The sequence below is a fragment of the Ammodytes marinus genome, assembly GCF_949987685.1.
Source record: "Ammodytes marinus genome assembly, chromosome: 19".
Lineage (NCBI taxonomy): Eukaryota > Metazoa > Chordata > Actinopteri > Uranoscopiformes > Ammodytidae > Ammodytes > Ammodytes marinus.
The window spans coordinates 6,499,951-6,520,659 of record NC_137223.1 but is presented as its reverse complement, the minus strand read 5'-3'; the positions used below and the strand labels follow the sequence as shown (position 1 = coordinate 6,520,659).

General features: G+C 38.0%; 2 protein-coding genes across 2 annotated transcripts; both read right to left on the bottom strand.

The window, feature by feature from the left end:
* Positions 1 to 386: 386 nt before the first annotated feature.
* On the bottom strand, positions 387 to 8,591 carry epm2a (EPM2A glucan phosphatase, laforin; the record flags this gene model as incomplete). The annotated part of the gene is made up of 4 exons (XM_080048225.1): positions 8,345 to 8,591; positions 4,035 to 4,209; positions 2,365 to 2,609; positions 387 to 670 (listed from the first exon to the last, which is right to left on the bottom strand). Exons 1-4 carry the CDS (start codon positions 8,511 to 8,513, stop codon positions 387 to 389), a joined length of 873 nt encoding a protein of 290 aa, XP_079904351.1. The 5' UTR covers positions 8,514 to 8,591.
* A 1,489-nt stretch (positions 8,592 to 10,080) lies between these two features.
* LOC307266332 (hydroperoxide isomerase ALOXE3-like) lies at positions 10,081 to 17,266 on the bottom strand. Its single transcript, XM_080048322.1, has 14 exons — positions 16,933 to 17,266; positions 15,025 to 15,229; positions 14,834 to 14,915; positions 14,602 to 14,724; positions 14,339 to 14,442; positions 13,651 to 13,823; positions 13,315 to 13,458; positions 12,980 to 13,183; positions 12,319 to 12,405; positions 12,010 to 12,176; positions 11,753 to 11,874; positions 11,553 to 11,653; positions 10,987 to 11,157; positions 10,081 to 10,860 (listed from the first exon to the last, which is right to left on the bottom strand). Exons 1-14 carry the CDS (start codon positions 17,077 to 17,079, stop codon positions 10,681 to 10,683), a joined length of 2,010 nt encoding a protein of 669 aa, XP_079904448.1. The 5' UTR covers positions 17,080 to 17,266; the 3' UTR covers positions 10,081 to 10,680.
* Positions 17,267 to 20,709: the final 3,443 nt, after the last annotated feature.

Sequence of the window (20,709 nt, the reverse complement as noted above, 5' to 3'; positions counted from 1 at the left end):
TCATTCGCTTACTTTATTTAACTTAATTAAAAAAAAAATTATTGTATAACCAATGATATGGCATTACTCATGCCTGTTCATATTGCAGATAATTATTATATGATCTTGAACTAATTAGATCAACCCACCTTTTGGCCTTGCCTTGTGTGAGTGTACTTTGTGTATAACTACCTTGTTTTCATTGACCAATAAAGCAACTTAACTTAACGTAACTTAATGATTAAGTCAGTGTTTTGCATATGCTGTTTTATTGTAACAAAGAGAGTGGGGGAAAAAATAAAAAATAAGACGGCTCTACTCCAACAATCAACATAAATTGCGGGGTATCCAACTGACCATTCGACTTTCAATACTATACAGTTTTTTTTCTCAAACAATATCAACTCTCATGTCTCTTGGTAGAAAAAAGATGAGTGCAATTGTCCAAACTTCTGACTGAAGTCTGCCTGAGCCTGAACTAAAGCTTCCTCATCTATGTAGACTGCCGGTCTCCTGGCTGTAACAAAGTACTGAACCTTTCTCAGGCTCCAGCCAAAGACATACATGAGCAGGCCACACACAGCTGCTGTCGACCTGCCTACTCCAGCGTTACAGTGGACATAGACAGTGTGACCATTCTCCAACAGACCATGAAGCAGAAACACAGCCTGGGGAAGCATCCTGATCCGACCTGCAGAACAAGACAACAGCACACAATACACTTACAAAGGGAAAAGTATTAATAAAGTAAGAATTCTATGTTTATCTTACAGTATCACAATAGTTCCTGAGAGCAAAGACCAAGAAAGTGCTTGCTCGTGTCAATACTTCTCTACTCTGTCTATGGCACTCAGGCCCAAGCTCATTTTTTCCTACTGAATAAAATCTTAGCCTAAAAGCCAAAAGATATTAATTAAATTCAATCACATTTTACTCCATATGGCATTTTCATTCGATATTACTTAATTTTGCGTAAAAATGTGTGGATGAAAACATATTTACTGATGTGTTTTTAAATATCCTTGGTCAGCAATAGAAGTCTTTGGCACGAAGGAATAAGACAAATCAGGCTTTAAATACAAATACAATACTCAAGATCCACAGTGGGTTTGATTCATTGTTGCTTTGTGTTTTTCATTAAATTAGTTCACAACCATCCCCAACCACAGCGAGTTCTACCAGCATCCAATGCGGAAGTGACAAAAAATGCAGTTCACGGAGTGGCCACTAAGCAATTTCTTATTGACTCCGATGTTAAATAGGCCGTTTTCACAGTATTATTAAACCTATTTACGGCCTAGTCCAAAAATAACTTTCTAGTCTGTATGTTTAGGTCATATCTCCATGACAACACTGAGGCGGGTGATTTTTTTTGGACCACGCTAGTTTTTATTCTATTGGAGGTTAAAATGTATGAATAATTAGCGGGGCATCCTCTTGAGTGACAGCTAGCCGCCCGCTGGCCCTCACTTCGCCTCAGAGGTATACGTCAGCTAGATGGGCGTATTTCCCTCGCCCCGACGTCATATCAATGCCCTTTTTTGGTAAGAGGAAATGAGGCGGAGTAAAAATCTGACAAGTTGGCGACGCGCATAGGCCAGGACGATTGGACGCAGTTGAAAAAACTGAGGTCAGCCCGGATGCTACATTCATTTTATATACTGTCTATGTTCACAATAAGAAAAAATAACTCTTCTAAATAGAAGAAGAGAATAACCGGATTTAACATCATGTGACCAATATGGATTGACACAAATATTTACTATGTTGCATCACATTTGGAGAAGAATTCTAAATATACCCTTGAGGATTGTCAGCAGGGGTTTGCCTCAAGGAGTACCAATGTACATATTCTTAAAAAATTTAATTTATCACACACTCACTTACAATGTTATCACAACGAATAATACATCGGGTAGTTTAAATTCCCTGTGAAAGCACAACTGGGAATACTGACACAGCCCATGAGAAACTGTACTGACTACTAAATGATCCATTCTTAAATTCTTGTTAAAAGGAAACTGATCGGTGATTCATGGTCATGGTTGGCTATTATTTCATTAATTACAGACCCCTCTGATTGCTTACTTCTTGCATCATTCTAGTTACTTAAAGTATTCATCTTTGCTGATTACAAATATTTAAATTGATCCTTCAATTAGCTACCTACGGTGAAATAACACATCCCAGTGAAGGTTGGCATTAGTAAATTTAGAGGATTTTAGCTGGACGACCCAGACACATCACATGGCTGTACTGTACTTTATTTGCAGAACCAAATTCAAGGAAGATGAGTCCCAAACAGCTCCAAGTATCTATCCTCTCACTCTGACTATAACTAAATACTGAAATGACTCCTGAATTTATTCACAAAATCCTTCTTACCCTCAGTGCTCATGTCAGGTGTGGGTATCCACACATACACCAGGCCACAGTCTTTATACAATTGCATCATGATATCTGGGGTCATGGCTTCCCCAGGGTTGGGCCTACAGTCACTAGAGTTATTCACCACATCCCACTCCGTCTGGAAGTTCATCACTGCAGTAATTCCCAATTCATGCTTCATCTTTATAGTCACATGTTCCACCTGTCGAGGGCAGCTGCCCAGCAAAACACGTGGCAGCACCCTGGGGAATAAACAGGAATGGGTTATTAAATGCTGAGTTTGAGATATGCATGCAATAAAAGCTACTAAAAAGTTTGCAACATAATGTACAGGTGGATATTGTCAGATCATAAAGTATCAGTATAGATCGTCTTTCCAAGAGCCGCGTTGAGATTTAGAAACAAAGGATGCAAAGTCGAGATACAGAATAGAGAAATGTGATGATGGATTACAGTTGTACAGAAGAACACATTTTTTAGAATATATTATAGATGCTCAGACACACACTCAAAAAAGATTGGTAGAGAGAGAGGCTGCAGTGCTGGCTTGTGCATTGGTTAGGAACACAGAATCTAAATTAAATCCTGAGCAAAAAATGAATTAAGTTATTTTTGAAACTGTTTTACCAACTGATCAGAGGACTAATAAGCAAACGGCTTCATCTCTCCTCCATCTTTCACTCATAGCATTGATCTTTTTTCTGGTATACCATGGCACTGTATACATAGTACTGTATGTGCCTTAAAAAAAGAAAGCATGCAGGTTGATTGAGTGTATGCTTGATGTTGTGTGATGTATTTGTTCACTCAATGATGGATGGCTGATGGAGGGCTCTTGCCTATTTGCTTAGTTTTTTGGCTGGGCAGTGTATAACTGCTACTGGTCTACTTTTTGTCAAGTGACAAATAGCATTATAACTAAACAGGAGAGAGCAAGGTTAAAAAACAAAGGAGTGAGCAGGCATAAGAGACAATTTGTTGCCATTGAAAAAGGAAGGTAATTGTTTGTAACACTTTGATTAAGAAGGGGCAATGATTCATAGCAGAAGATGGGCCGGAGAATCGGAGCGGATGGGGCTGTATTGCACTCGCTTAACTGCACAGTAGATGTCGAACAATTCGTTTCCGATTCTTGGGGCCAAGATTCCATTCAAAATGGATTTCTCGATTCAGTTCATAAGTTATATCGCTTTTGTTAAATCTGTATAACAGCCACTGTTTTACAGGGGGGAGGTCTCCTAATGTTATTTCCGTATACATTAATGTGTTAGATTTCAACAATTTGAACTATGCATTTTAACCTTAACACTGTAAAAGTTTAATAGATAAGAGGAAGAACAGAGAAAGCGCAGGATTTTAGGGGTCTCATGTTTCATTAAAATATAAATATATAGGCAACTGTCGATGCCGCCTTTAGTAGTTGCTCCTGCTTGTTTTCTTCACAATTTACCCCTGGGGATAATAGTTTTTCTGATGCCAACTTATCGCTGAAGTAACCTTAGCAGTTTGTATTCAGTACTCAAGACTGACCTTCTGTATAATGCACCCCATGTTGCCCCCCTCTAACCTCTAAATCCAGGAGGCTACCTTTTAGCTTCAAGTGTGTCATGTTTGAATTGCTTCAGGGAATTTTGACAGCATTATCATACATAATTGTATTGTATTACCTGGAGAAATGTATGGCTTTCTGACCAGCCACACTGAAGTAAAAGCTGGTGGTGTGTTTCATCTCATCTGTATGTCCTGTTTCCTCTATCCAGTGATCAATTGGGTGGCAGTGCACTCCTTCCACCATGTTCCCCTCATCATATGAACAGCATCTGTCATGGCTTGATCCACTACCTGGTGACAGAGAATACAAGCGCTCTGCATGTTAGTGACACAATTATTGCTGAAATGCTACTTCAAGGAACTCAATTAACTTGATTAGTGAAAATCATCGAAGCAAGTTATTTGCATCAAAGCTGTGTTTTCATATAACTATATTTAACAACAGTGCAGTGGTTTCACATGATGATTGTCAGACAACGTGCTTACACTGTGCACACTTGACCTTTCCACTGGCTATTACAGGCTGTTGACATGAAAGCTCATATAGGCTCTATTGAGATGTGTATTTCAAACGATACAGCAACAGTCCGTGGAGATTTTTGGACGTCATAATAACGTGTTTTGCACCAAATGTTACTGGAATTATTGTGTGGACCTTTACAAATGTAACAAGACACACAGTACCTATAAAAAGTGTATTTATCTTTGAAGGTTTCTTTTCTAAATAAATATAGGAAAATTGATGCATTTATAATTTTCTTTGAGGAACAAAATATTTAATGTATTATTAAACAGGAAATTATGTTAAAGGTACAGTGTGAAATCTTATTATTTTGGTCTCATCTAGTGGTTCTAGATTGCAATGCTCCATCTCTACCCCTCCCGTTTGGAGAATTTACAGAAGCTACGTTGGACTTCAACAACAAGAAGCTACTAACTAAAGTTGACATCAGCCAACACTGCCTCAATTCTTTCTACAATATCAAGTGATGAGGTGAAAATGCATTTAGTTATTTATTTAAAAAATGCGTAAGGCCGTTAAGTTAGTCCGTTCTGTGCTACTGTAGAAACAGTGCAACATGGTGGCTTCAGAGGAGGTTCTTTTTGGATATAAAACACTCATTCTTTATAAGCTTTTATACACTAATTAAAACATACTCCTATTCAATTTCAACAAAGTCTGGTCCGAAAATGGTCTTGTTTAATAATAACCAGTGTGGGAGTGCAACAGACAGTGTACATTATTTTGGAGGTGAGGCTATTTGTAATGCCCTTAAGTGTTTCCACTATCTGCTACCTAATACTTTGTCAACACAAAAACCCAAAGAGAATATTTTCAATCCACTACATCCATCTGGTACATTAAAATAGTTACAAATATTAATTGAGCAGAAATAATAGGCTACAATCAATTGATAAATTATGATGCATCGTTATTCACAACCCTATAGCATAAAATAGTTTAAATTAGCTCCAACTCAACCATCAATAGCAATAAGATACATGCTAACATGTTAATATTTACATTCCAGTAATACAATATAAATAATAACTAGAAATGCAATTCCTGAAGAAATTGCGGTGTGAATGCTGCGCTGCTGAACTGAAGCTGATGCTGAATAAACTTCACTGCTGAATGTTGATGAAGAACGAAGGATGAATATATCTGAATGAACAGAATGGTTGAAAAATAGAATGTTTGAGAAATGTGGAATATTTGGAAGTTTGAATGGACTTTCTAGCTGGAATTAGGAATTAATTATGACCTTGAACTATGACCTCCAAAATGTAATCAGTTCATCTTTGAGTCAGAATCAACATTTGTGCAAAATTTGAAGAAAAACCGTGGAAGCGTTCATGAGATAATGCAGTCACAAAAGGCAATGTCACAGTGACCTTGAAATTTGAACTTTGACCTCTAAACTCTTGTGATGTCATCTCTGAGTCATACTCAACATCTGTGCAAATTTTTAAGAAAATCCGGTGAAGTCTAAAATTTGGTGTTGGAACGGGGAATCGAACCCCCAACCCTGTGTTCAGCTCAATCAGGATACTACCATGTAATGCCCTGAAGGAGCTGAACATGTAAAATGTGGAATGAAGTTTATCGGATGAAAAATTACTGAGTTAACGCATCTTGAATTTTCTCCATAAGCTCTCTCTCTCTCTCTGGTGTGTGTGTGTGTGTGTGTGTGGGGCTGTTGTGTGTCTGTGTGGTGTGTGTGTGTGTGTGTGTCTCTGTGGTGTATGCAGGGTGTGTGTGTGTGTGTGTGTGTCTCTGTGTGTGTGTGTGTGTGTGTGTGTGTGTGTCTGTGTGTGTGTGTGTGTGTCTGTGTGGTGTGTGTGTGTGTGTGTGTGTGTGTGTGTGTGTGGTCTGTGTGTGTGTGTGTGTGTGTGTCTGTGTGGTGTGTGTGTGTCTGTGTGTGTCTGTGTGTGTGTGTGTGTGTGTGTGTGTGTGTGTGTGTGTGTGTGTGTGTGTGTGTGTGTGTGTGGTGTGTGTGTGTCTGTGTGTGTGTGTGTGTGTTTGTGTGTGTATGTGTGTCTGTGTAGTGTGTGTGTGTGTGTCTGTGTGGTGTGTGTGTGTGTGTGTGTGTCTGTGTGTGTGTGTGGTGTGTGTGTGTGTGTGTGTGTGTGTGTGTGTGTGTGTCTGTGTGTGTCTGTGTGTGTGTCTGTGTGTGTGTGTCTGTGTGTGTGTGTGTGTGTGTGTGTGTGTGTGTGTGTCCCTCTCCCTCTCTATGGAGCATAAGGGATTGGAGTTTGACCTACATTAGCCTATGTCAAAGGCAGGTGCACATTCAGGGGTCACCATGGTAACAGACAGCTAATCAGTGTCAATTGTAAACAGCTGGTAATCTACACACGTACGGCCACTTGTCTCCCCAACCAGATCACACAGACAGAGGTTTTAAATGAACGCATAAGCCCAAACTGCTTCTCATATCTCGCAAACCGTTTGTCTGACAGAAAAAATGATCGTACTTTCAGAATCAGAAGATTCCAATTAATATTCAGTGTCAAATGTGTTTCTTTAATGTAAAAACTTTTGAGTTGAGAGCAATTTACGTTTAGATTTCTGGTGTTCTTTTTTATTCCCTCTCCTCCACTCTGCCACACTCTAAATATCACTAAAATTGATGTTACATGCATCAAACATGGCTGAGTAATTTGAAAACTATGCATTTTTTTTTAAAGGTTGAATTTTAACAATGAAAGACGAAAGATAGCTGAACTGTTAGTTGAAGAAATTAACTTTGTTGGATGAATTATCAGTGAGCTTGAAGTGTTAGAAATCAGTGCAAAACGCTTCGCGTTTTGTGGATTTCCCAATGCATTCCCAATACGGATTTTGGGTGTAATAAACCTTTAAGTATCTCTGAAGTTATGAATTTTATGAAAAAATAGTGAACTATGGAAACGTGCTCCCGTGCAAGATGAACATGGGACACTTTGAATCGAGTTTCTACGATGAAGTATGAACGAGTAGGAGGAATCATAATTTTGCATGAAATATTAATTTCATAAAAAGTCGAATTTATTTGAAATTATGGATTTTATGAAAAATCTGTTCACGAATAATTGTTGTCTGGAATGAGCTGAACATTTAGACGAAAGAATGGAGTTTCTAGGATGAATCCTCAGGGAGGAGAAGAGATTTGAAACTTTTCATAATTTTGGTTTAATTGCTTATTAATTATGAAGTTATGAATTTTTTTGAAAATTTTGAATGAAAGCAATAATGTGAAAAATGGGCTGAATATGAGGATAGTTGAAGGAAGTTTGTGGAATGAAGCATGTTGAAGATATGGCCGAACATGAATATGGCGGAATAATAAGAATAAATGCGGTGAATATCAAAGCTGTGAATGCTTTCAGCATTCACACCAAAAATACATTTAACAAAGGGGCCATTTGAGACATTTTACGGCTGATATTAAATAGACTCTGTAGGCAAGATAATACAATTTTTGTACTTTTTAAATATGAATGCTATAGGCCTTCTTAACTGCGGTATTGCTGCTCTTACCCTAGGCTGTACTAGGCTACCACAGTCTGCGCCTATCTTCCGCCACTGATTAAAACATATTTATATTTGAGTGTACAGTTAGGCAACGTTTAAATCTTAAATGTATTATACTATCTGTGGTTTAAATCCATCAGCCAGTGAACAGTTAATACACAACACATGATGTCACATTACCGCCATCATGTGGCTATAAGGATACTTTACATAGTATGAGCCAAACATGGCGGAGTTGTATTCCTATTTTGCTCTTATAACACGCCCATGATTTTGCCTTGCTACGTTGGGAATAACATTGAGAATGCGTGACGTCGTTAAAGCCATAGTGTCTATGGTTAAAGCAATATACGTTTTGCACGCGGCTTATCCTCATGTTTAATATCGAAGTAGCCTATTGATATGTACCTTCCCAGATGTAACTGCCGCTGACTTTCTTGACGAACTTAAACCACAGCATGTCTTTGAACGGTTCCGCAAGCTGCACGTCGCCGATCCACAGACACGGTTCATTTGGTGAGGGGAGCTTCTGTGTGGCTTTCATTTGAACCGCTCTGTTCGGGTCCCAGTGGCCCATTTCCTCACGCGATCCCAAAACGTAGACCTCTACATCCGATGACTCCGGAGTGAGAATTACACCGAACCTGAATAACACTGTCGCAGCCATGATTTAATGATAGGCCTATCTTTATATTTTATTTGTTGTTTTATTGTAGCCTGTTTTAAAGATCTTGAATTGAATCCGTGGAGCACATAGTCTGCATTGGTAGTCTAAGAATAGTCGATCTTCACTGGTTGGTGTTACTTGATTCAAAGAGGTCGTGGAAACGGTGATGTCCCACTCTGCCATCATAACTGGGCACCATCATTTAAAATGATGTAAATACTTTCACGATTTGTAACCAAAATACAATTTTAACATTTATGTGATCAGAATATGGTGTTGTTGGAATGCATTTGACTGACTGGTGTTTCTTTCTTTTGTCCAAGTTTATTTAAATCACTTAAAAAAAACAGAATCCTTGACTCAATTTATTACTAAAACAATTGAATAAAAAAAAAGTACATCATAACCTTCATGAAAGGAGGGTTTTTTTTGTCTAATGAATAGGCTTCCGTTGGTTTTATTATTTAATGTACTTTTTATTCATAATATTTCCCACTTTATTTTAAATAGGATTTAAAATACAGGACTTGTAATATTTTGTTTAAATTGCTGACCTGCTTAACATTTCTTTAACTTAAGTTAAGGATCTGAGTAGTTTCTTCCACCACTTGCCCTTCACAAATTACAAAAAATGCTTTTAAACTTAGAATTAGAGAGGCTTCTGCAGATGCAGCAGATGCAATGGGAGTGACAGAACAGGGAACGTAAACGTGTGGTAGGGAGGATGCTAACTTGCCTGAAACATTGTAGGTTAACACTGAACCACTCCAAACTCCAGCTTAGTGGTTGTAGTTGTAGTATTTCTGCTTAAATCATTTGGTGATGTTGCCTGATAGATTGTGGGCATGGTGTACTTTTTAATCTTTCCCAAATTATTTCTGCTGTAATGAACACTTTCGAGTGGGCCCAGGATCAATTGATGGGATAATAAAAGGACTGTACACATAAGTGCATTAAAGGTGAAGTAAGCGGTTTATTTATGTTAATATAAGTGTAAAATCGCTCTTTATTCATACAGTGATCACTTACATAATGTGCGCGTTTCATAAAGCCGATCTCTCAGTCAGCTGCTTTGCATGTAATCGGCAAATAAACTTATTGTAGTATCCCAACATTTTTATCCAATCAGAAGAGAGAACGCTACAAACCGACACTCATTTCACTCATATATAATATATACACTCCATGGTCTCACTGCCGGTGCACGCCAGAGCAACAGATGGGTGAATGTGTATGCGCCTACAATGGCGGAGCAGGTAAAAATCCTTCCCAATGTCTGTTTTGATGGTTTTTATCATGTTTTATCACACTTATGGATCTGAGGTGATGCTAGATAACTTGCCGCTTGAAGACCGCAGTGCATTAATGTGGTGACGTAGGGACGAGCGAGGAGACTGCAAACTGCAGTAACTGACAGGAAGTTAGATTAAAGAACCATTCCGCTTACAGCACCTTTAGGAGACGGTTGACACCAATGTAACACATAATTCCACCTTTATTTAGATTTTTTTTTAAAGAATTCACGCATTTCCCTTTTACATGATACAATAAAAACCCTCTGACACATGTATGAAGACGCAGCAGCTTTATCTAAATCCTTGCTGTCCTTATGCTCTCAATACTTTACAGGAAAAGAAAAAAATCCAGACTACTGAACGAAAACCTAGTAAAAGGTCTTTGCTTTAGTTCTGAGCCAGAACTCTGTCTGACATTAGTTAAACAAATACTTCTTCTTTCAAAATTAATGATACTTAAAAATGATTGTAATGCAGTGTAAGAAGACTGAAAAACAAACACACAACTGAATTACACAAATCAGTTGCACAAAAACTAATACAGTGAACTTTCAAATTAAGAAATGTCTTATTTCCCTTGCTTATCCTTTGAATATACCCCTACATATATATAAAATATAGTCCTCTTGCCCCAGAATGCATTGCCTTACTTTCTCCAACATCTATCCAACACCACCTTGTATTTACTAAATTCAAAGCATAGTACACCTATCATATGCCAGACATGTGTTGAAAATGTGTGAATGTAGTAGTCTAATGCAGACATAGTCCCTCAGACTTTCTCAGGCAGTTACACTGTTCTCTATCTCAGTAGGATTCAGATATGGGTAGGGTACTTCAAGCGAGGCATTTCTTGTTGCAATTGCTTCACTGAGGCAGCACAACTTTACTTGAAATTCCTCCATCATCTGCTTGGTGGCAGGCTCATTGAATCGTTCTTCAGGGTATGAACCCAAGTAGATCTGCAAAAATTTAACTGTTTATCAGACTGACGTAGTATTTTGCTTAGTTACATTTTTGAAAGCAATATGAAAAGGCGGATTGGTTAGAACCACTTTCCTTTCTGTGTGTGTTCACACCAAACTTACCTCGTCAGTGTAGTCGCCTGCGAGCAGCCAAACCAATGATGGAAATTTGACTGTCTCTCCAACATTTGGAAGGGTCTCCAAAACTGTCTTCATGCTTGACTGCCCCTTAGTGGTTGGAGGAGGTTTGCACAGCGAGAGTGTACCGTTGGGCGGCCAGGAGAAGTAGTCAAACTAAATAATGGAAAGGGCTTTAATATACATTGCTTACGTTTATTTATATATATTGGTATATGTCGTGGGGTCGGGTGAAAAATGTTATGGAAAACTAATACAGCTATTTGGATCAAATGTTCAACATTACAGATAACAAAATATAAACCTATGTTAGACATGCAACCTTTGCACCATTGTAATGCTCAGCTATTGCCCTGTTAAAAGAGTCTTCGGTCTCAATGGGATTTACCTGTATAAATAAAGGTAAAAGAAAAAGAAAGAAGAATGCAAATGGATGAAGTAAATTGTGATTCTGCTCCATGTTCTATACATTTGTGATCTTAAAACAAAGTTAATATTTGACGAAACATCAATATGTATTCCATTGTCCCAACAATTTACTCTTGCCTCACCTGTCCATTATTGACTGCAGCATGTTGAACACTCACTGTGAAGATCACCATGGTGATGAACTTGATCACTTCTTCCACAGTATTAAAAGCTGCTGGAAACCCTGTTCATAGCAGAATTTTCTCATTGTCAGTTATCGACCTTTCCTTCAAATATACATGCAGGTTGCTTTAATATATTTCTTACAAACATGGGTTTATACCTGATGCCTTGTTTCCCAAGAAGCCATGTGTGAATATCTCACTGATCCATTCCTGCAGCTCAGTGTCTTTATGGACCTCACTGTCGGAGGGATAAAAGTACTCCACCATTTCCTTCACAAAACTGGTGAACACAAAATAATTTTGGTTTCTAAATATTTACATTTGTATCTGAAGGAAGACAGGGCTGAAACAAAACTATGATAAGTCTTGCACAAAGGAAAAGGATCTGGGTAATACCACCACAGTAAATAGAAACCTGTGAATGATGTTCCACAGTCTCAGGCCATCATCTCTGTAGTAGAAATTGGGAATAGTATCCAGTCCTCGTGCAGTGATGTTTTCTGGCAGACAGAGGGAGCTGTAGGTCGTTTCAGAGTGAGACCTTCTCATGAGCTCCACCATCCCCTCATATCCAAGTGAACTCTAATAATTGATAATACACACTTTAAAAAAAAACTACATTATGAATGAATCTAAGCCTAACACTCAATTTTGTAAGGGTGCAATGTTATTGGAATTATCTGAATATTCAGAATTATGAAAGGTTGAAGAGCAAGAGCCATACCATTGTGAAGACCCCGCCAGGTTGAAGAAGTTCTTTGCGGCCCACATTGTTTATTTCAAGTGTGTACCGAAAGTGTGGGAACAGCAGCTGTTCAGATAGTGGAGAGAATATTAAATGTCAAAGGAAAATCCTCATGTCATGCACAGCTTGTTTTTGTTGATCAGCAAAGAATGACATAAACAAATGAAACTCATTAAATTGATAATGTTTTGATATCATTTGAAACAGCAACAAAAGCACCCTTTACCAGTATATAACATTATAGTTGTGGATAGAATAGTGTGGTTGGACTCACAAATGTATCTTTGGTCCATACTAATACGATTATTCGCATGTGCAATGGCTTAATAGTGAAAAGAACCATGTGTGATGTCCCTAATGAGCTACCTTTCCTAGACATGTCTCTAAAAGATACTCAATTGAAGGGGAAACTCTTTTACCTTCATGAATTTGCAGTATTATACAACTGGCCCAACCAAGCACACATCTTGTACAAGGTGAAGAACTAAAGGGGTTGCAATATTAATAATTCAATTGAAATTAATAATAATATTTATTTTGCATATAACCCAACCTGTTCTTACCAGTGTTTTCAGAACTATTAATTAATTAAAAAGGTTACCAACACAAAGTGCATTCCGTTCCTGATCTGTAATTGTACCTTGTAGAGGGGATGTATCACAGGCAAACAGCGGAGGGTGGCCACAGTGCAGAATTCTGCCAGGAAGTGTGTGTTCATGAGGTGATGGACTGCTCCGTGATCCAGGACATCTGCATTCTTAATAAACATCTTGGCAAGCAGCCAGTCAGTCTCCAGGTCATTGGGCAGAAAGATGGGGTTCTGCTCAGAAGGTTGTTGACGCAACTGGAAAGTGATAAATGCTCATTTAATTTATATATAAAACAATCGCATGTAATATTATTATATGACGTGTGATTTTATTTTAATGTATACACTTTACATAATGTCACTGATTAGCTCGATCAGTAAAATACCTGTATTGCAATTGGCATCAGTTTGTTTTCAAGGTTCATGTATAACAAACAGAGACCAGCAGTCACTTGCATAGGCACACCATTATGGCTTCTAGTTGGTAGATCATCCATTTTCTTCTGGTCATAAAGGAATATATTGCCTTTCTGAATGTGAATGATAAGGGAATACAGAAAAAATAAGGGTTAAAACATAAACAGATATCATATATTTTTAATAAATCAAGGTAAAGGGATTCAGGGACTTTCCATGGTGATAGTACACTCCTTTTAAGTGTATGACAAATCATGTCCCATATCCAAATCTATTGCCAATTTAAAGCCCCTCATCTTGCATACTTCCATTTCCTTCTTCAGAGTGCTGCCCTCTTCCAGGAACGGCTTCACCATCTCCTCAGTCACTGGAAAGTTTGGAGGAAGCTCTGAGCAGCGCTTGATCACATTGGGGTTGACTGAGTTCAAATACTGGGATCCGTAAAAGTCATCTTCCTTCCAGTGCTCTGTTACATACTCTGCAGGAATAGAAAATAAATGATGTAATTGCAAATTATTAATTTTTTCTTCAGGTTGGAATTACAGCATCATGGTCATTTTCTTAAAAATATCAGTTATGATCTCAATTATTTTAAATGCCATAACAGCTTTTTTTCAAGTGCAACCGTACTAACATGTGTGGTTTTTTGCAAAACATATGTGCGTTCTTTTTCAACATTATTTCTGTCCCTCCTGGCCTTTTCTTTTCTCAGGGGAAAACTAAATTCTAGTTTGGGTGAAGGCCTCAGCGGCCTACTGTGTTCAATTATCTACACAAGGAAATACAATTTTAAAAAAGAACGTTGAAGTATTTTACTCAGCAAACTTTTCCAGAAAACTGTTTCTTGTAAAATTCCATGGAAGGTATGTCACATCAATAATGCATTGTTGTTGAGGATGTTAAACTGCAGAACAGTGGTAGCAGTGAATTAATAATAGTGTGTCTGCTAAATGCTTAAATGCAGTAGTCTCTAACAAACTGTATAAAATCTACCTGACATCGTTGTTTTTTTGTACCAGAAGATTCTCTTCATGTCTTCAAAGCTTTCCCATTTTTCAGAAGATCCAAGCATTCCCTTAAGCAAGAGTTCGAAACCACTGATGGAAGAAAGGGTTAAGAAAATACCATGCGGGATTAAATCACATTCTGATATTGTGCTTCAAATGTACCCTTTGCTTCAACATATAGACAATTTCATTATATTTGAACCCTGCTTTTTAAAAAAAAAAAAATTTAAGATATTGATAAAAACGCACATTTTCCGTTTCTCATTTAATCCTTCAGTTGCTTTGGATTTAGAGAAGCGGACTTCAGCGGGAAGCTCAGATTCATCATTGAAATTACTGATGTGGGGTAGTCCTTCAGCCAGAATCTTCCATCTAAAAACAAACAAGCAAACAATGTTACAAAAATCACATAAATATATCTCTAGATGAGCCTCCAGAATAATATCTAGGCACATAGTTCACTGTACATGTGAAAACTTACTGGTAAAAGTTCTTCTTAAGCATCAGCTCTTTTTTTCGCTGATCAATCAACAGGGGATGGTCCTCCTCAAAAACTTTCATGGCTGAAATGTAAGAAGGACCAAACAGAAGTCAAATCTTCCATTCCAAAACTAACTCCAAATGTCAAATAATAAAAATTTCTATAAGTGATTTTGTGAATTTCAAGCAGACCTCTCCCTCCTCTCAGCTCCACCAGTTCTTCCCTGGAGATCCATCTGTAACAGGGGAAAAGAAGGACTTCTCCCTCTGGAGTGGTCACCTCTATTTTGGAGCAGTACCACTCATCTTCTGGGAGAACAAAAAACGGATCCTTCTCGACCTTAAGCAGCAGAAGTTTTCCCAGAGGCAAACTGGTTTTCATGGTGTAGGTCCCTGTCTTGGAATAAGGGTTGTTATAAATATATAACTATGCATATTAATTTGTGTATGCCCATTGTGAATTTTTTCGCCTAATTTTTTAAAAATTTCAATACAGTTCATCATGCTCCTATAGTATATTGTACAATCTTAAATTACTGCAATGACACAACAAAACAAAAAGGGAAATAAAATGTATTTAATCAAAGAAGGAAATAAAATACAAAAAGTACTTCTCCTGTTTTAAAAAGTGGTAATCGTTACAAAGTTGAGTAGATGTATTGCAATAGATGCAAAATATAACACGTATTTAAAATAAAAATGTATTCTACAAGCGCAGAAACTGCATTGTCCACAGAAATGACACATTTTATTGATCCTCTGGTAAATCTTAATCCTTAATATAGTTACTGAAAGGTCTACATATATTTTCCAATCTTTGCTGTTTAGCTTTTAATATGTAGGTATCCTTTTTAAACAAGTGCATGTCAGATAACATCCGTCTGATCCATTGAGTCATATTTAGTTTATGAACCTTATTCAATAACATTGCAATACGTTTTGGCAAACAGCAAGCTGAGGTCTACAAATGCTTGTTCATTTATAGTAGTATAGTTCGTTTTTCTGGGTATAAACCTAATAAAAAAAAGCTTAGGGTCCTGTAAAATTTGATTTGAAATTATCTTCTCAATTATACGTATCTCGTACCTCTTCCCTGAACATTTAGATGTTTCTGCTTTGCCATATACAATGCAACAATGTTCATGTTTATTCATATTTCTATGGCTAAGTATGCTGAAGAAAGGAGGCCCCAAACATGGGAAATGTGGACATTTTTAACACTGACTCTCCATTAATTTCTATTTAGCCATTTCCAGTTTTTTTTTATGATAATTGTGAAGACCTCCAGGGAAGAAAAACACTAGAACACCATTCCCAATAATGCAAAATCTTGAATAGGAAAGAAGAATGATAAAGATCAAAATGGCGAATACCAAGTATGGGGTTACCTTAGTGCTTTGCCCTGCAGGCACACCCATTCATTTGCGTATGTTGGAACCAAACAAGAGACTCCTTGTATAGTATGCTAATCAAATAGGGGCTTTAAAATTGCACTTCATATAAAATCAAAACATTTTTGTGGTGATAATTGTTAAGACCTCCAGGGGTTCTAGACCTAATTTCAGAATCACTATATGACCAAAACTATCACAGCATTATATGACCAATGTCTAATTTGATAAACAACTATCATATAATAATTTTATTTATTTGTCAAATTAACGAGACTGGAGGAAGTTTGTTGACAGACTGTCCAAAAAGTGAAAACCTTTGAAAATTTGGAATATTCTCGACTGATCAATGGAATATTTTGTTAATAATATAAAATGCCGCAATTACAAGATGAATGATTTGGGTTTAGAACAAAGTTCCTACCATGAACAATTGGATTAGTTAAATGCCCCAAAAAAATTATTGCAAAAAAAAGGGGGGGGGGGGGGGGTTTGGCCTTAGACTTTTTCACTTAATTTTCTCTTGTGTGCTGTTCATTTTTGGGTAAAACGATATATTTTTTTCTACAAATGAAAGGCCCTTTTGACACAAACTAACAAACTATGTTTTTTTGCCAAAAAAATTACATTGTTCTAGACTAATTTGAGAATCGCTATATGACCAACACTATCACAGCAATATATGACCAATGTCTAATTTGATACTTACTGTCCCGGTCATCAAGTCGATACCATAGTTGTCCAACTCGGCTCGGTCACTCTGCCCTTCAGTTCCAAATAAGGTGACATATACGTGGTCCATTGTTCCTGCATATTGCATGTCACCTGTTTTCACCTTGAGATTGTACTCAGCCATGTTCACTCAGTGAAAACTGTTTGTAAACAGAAAAATAATATCTCCTAATTGGGAAGTAAATGCTCTTATCCTCTGCAAATGAAAACAGAAATGATATTTTGTAGATTGTTTGATTATCTCGACTACCTCATTGCCTTGTTGCTACATCTCTAGGTGTTCCTGTCTTTGTGATCAGACGTGTTGTTCTATGTCTCTTTATGTCTTCGCTTCAAACCCTAACCCTCCCCACCGCGTGTTAACAGGAAGTTTTTCAAACAGGTTTTCATGGCTGTCAGTGCTAAGAGGATTTGAGCTGCTGTTTTAGTCAACGATACATCCTGTTCACAAGTAAAAACCACACCCTGAAATCTGAGAAAAACACCTTGATGAATTTTGTTTGTCAAAGTCAACTTTATTAACAATTTTTGCAATTTGTGGCAGAGATACAGAGGAATCAAAAATACGTTACTTCCCACCCACCGTGCAATAAGTACAAAGGATGAAAAAAAGATAAGTAAGGTACAATAAATGTATTCTAAAAGGCAAAACTAAACATTCAGAGTCCAAACTAATTTCATATTTCTGTACCATGAATCAGCCACTTGATATGTGACAACTCTGCAATAACAAACGACGACATCACTTTCGAAGCAATTTATGGTGTAGGATGACTGTAGCTCTTAAGATTCTCTGTACGTACACATATGGCAATCGTATGCTCACTGATACTATGTACTATGCCTTATCTGTCAAGTCATATAACTGTCCATATCTCTGCCAATAGTGCTATAATTTATTAATTTAAAAACAGGTCACCATCAAAACATAAGAGATTCCTTACCTGCCCCGACTTGCTTTACGATCAGGGCAATGTCAGAAGGTTTTAAAGACTTGGGGTGTAATCAGTATAACAACTATCTGCCACGTTCCATGAAAAGCAAAAGTATTTAATTCACAAGTTTTTTACTGTAGGTTTAATTTAGGTCTAATTCAGTTCCATCTCCTCACCTATGAAGTCTCTCCAATACTCTCAGCATGCCTGCTCACTGAATTCTCGTCTATCCCCTGCTATTGCTCTTGCAATAGTTACAGTATGTCTCGACTTCAAACTTGGAAGCTGTAAGTTTTACCATTTTTAATGCCGTTTTACTGTTCAAATGGCAGGTTAGCCTGTTAAATACATTTTACCATGTTGCTAATGTAGCTAGTTTGGTTGTAGACCTTAGCAATGAGTATATAGTGCAGTCAGTGTCCCAAAGAAAACTGTATACATTTTAAGCCTCATGTGAAGCCAGTTAAAACAATGGGAGCAGGTGATATGGTGCTAAATGTTTATTTAATTTAATATAATGTATCCAGGCTTTGTTATCTGACATTCCTAATGTGTTGTTAACTCTAACTGATGTTATGCAGTAGTAAGCCAATGGAATATTGACAGTCTCCACCCGTGTGTATTTATTTAGCCTTGAATTATTTTTAGTTTTTTTAAATATTAGCTAGAAGTGCTAGCTTCTTCACGGCTGCTTCTGGTCCAGGTACTTTGTCTGTTTCCAGGATTCATGACATAATTTCAAACTTTGCACCCTTTCATATGACAACTGGTTCCTGGTAATGTGCACTGTCAGAGTATTATTTCCAACCAGGAGTTAGCACATTTAAATGCTGGAAGAATATATCTTCCTGAACAGAGTATGCTATTATATCATTGTATCATTTCAGCTTGAAAGTGATGTATTTCCTTGCCAAAGCTAATAAGCAAAACTAAACAGCAGCCTTCTCCTATCACCTATCATTCGAGACCCCCCCATCATCTTCAAGACCAACAACCTCCACAGGGCAACCCCAATCCAGACCAACAGAGAGGAAGAATGAGGAGCGTGAGATCACATTACTGCAGCACAAACTGTTCTAAGGCATTGCGTTGCATTTTTTTTTGTGATAAATTCAATTGGTGACGCCGAAAATATGAGCAAAAAAATTTGTTGTTGCTCTCACTGATCTACTGAACATGATTGTAATCGTCCCTGGCCGTTTGCACATGCAGACTGTGAAAGAAGCAGGCATGCAAACTCATGAGCCATGAAAAAGGTGAGAAACCCGAAAACAAACAACGGTAGGGGGGTCTGGGGGCGTCCCCCCTGAAGATTTTTTTGTGATTTGAACATTTAAGAGAAGCAATTTGGTGTATTCTGGTGAAGAGAATTAAGGACAAAAAAAACGTTGTCAGATGAATAGTAAAATTAGCAAAACAAGTTAGTCAGCCAACCTTCTTGACGTTTCCAATACAAAGTGTGTAGGTATATTTACCAAGAAAAACGGTTAAAAACAGCTTAGAAAAACGGTTAAAAATGCTGGCAAAACCAGCTTTAAATAAGACAGAAAATAACATGGAGCCTCAAATCAATCACACCAAATTCCCTTACAATAAACTAACTATTTATATTGTGGCAAACAGGATTTGCCTTATCTTTGTTACACAACCATCAATATAACACATAAGAATACACTCTGTCACCATAGTTAATCTCGTGTTCACGCACTCACACACGCGCACGCACACACACACACCCACACACACCTCAGTCGTGCGCAGGAACATAATGGTGCAAAATTAGACGATAGTGGAGGAAGCAGGTGAGTGTGTTGTTTCGGCGCTGATCTGCTAAAATCACTACATGCACGGCCAGAACACCACGCACCATTAAAAAACCGTGAAAACCGCAATAGACAAAAGCACATTATTAACTTGAGGTGACACGTTAATCTGCAGTGACAATCCGCCAACCGCGGCTGTTAATAAGCGCGAGCATAAAGCAATGCAAATGGCTGTAAAACAACGGTTGGCAAACTCCGTGAATTTATTTAAAAAGTGATTCACATAAACCGAGTAGGCACTAGGGTTGCCACCTTGGATTTAGGAAAAAAAGGGACACTTGATGTTTGGGGCGGAGGGCTCGGCCATTATTAGGCTACCAGTTCAGACTGACCAGTATAATGACCTATAATAACCATAAACACCTACAGTGCTTTTTACAGTAGGATATATAAGGAGACTGAGGTGGGAACCCTGGACCTTGTAGGGTGGTCCGGGGGAATGCTCCCCCGGAAGAAAAAAATGCAACCTTTTAAAGTACAGGGTCCAAAAAGGTATCGCCTAAAATAAGGAAATAAATCATCATGGGCCCCTCAACTAGTAGGTGAATAATAGAAAAGCAAGTGCAAAACTAAAGCATTATTAGCTCTGTTTTAGGGGCTTCATGAGGGGCCTTGAAGGGCCCCTCACACCTACAGTAATAAGCTTTCTATGTGTAAATTATATACTGTTCATAAAAAGTAGCTATCCACCCTTTATCTGTTGAATAGGGATAGGGAGGAGTGGGGGAGGTGGAGGGGGGGGGGGGCTTTAAGAGTCTGGGCCCATGGGCCCATTATCTCATAATCCGTATATGAACCAAATGGTTTCCACAATCTTTTTTTCCCACACTGGGTCTTGAAACGGGCCCCGAGATCGTTGAGACCGCCCCTGCCCACTTGTCGTGCCGCCTGACAACGGAACGCTGCGCTTTCTCTCTGCCCGGCCCCGCTCGCCTCTCCATTGAGAATGCATTAGTTGGCGCAACAAACGCCTCGGCCCGTGTGAAACGGCCTTAA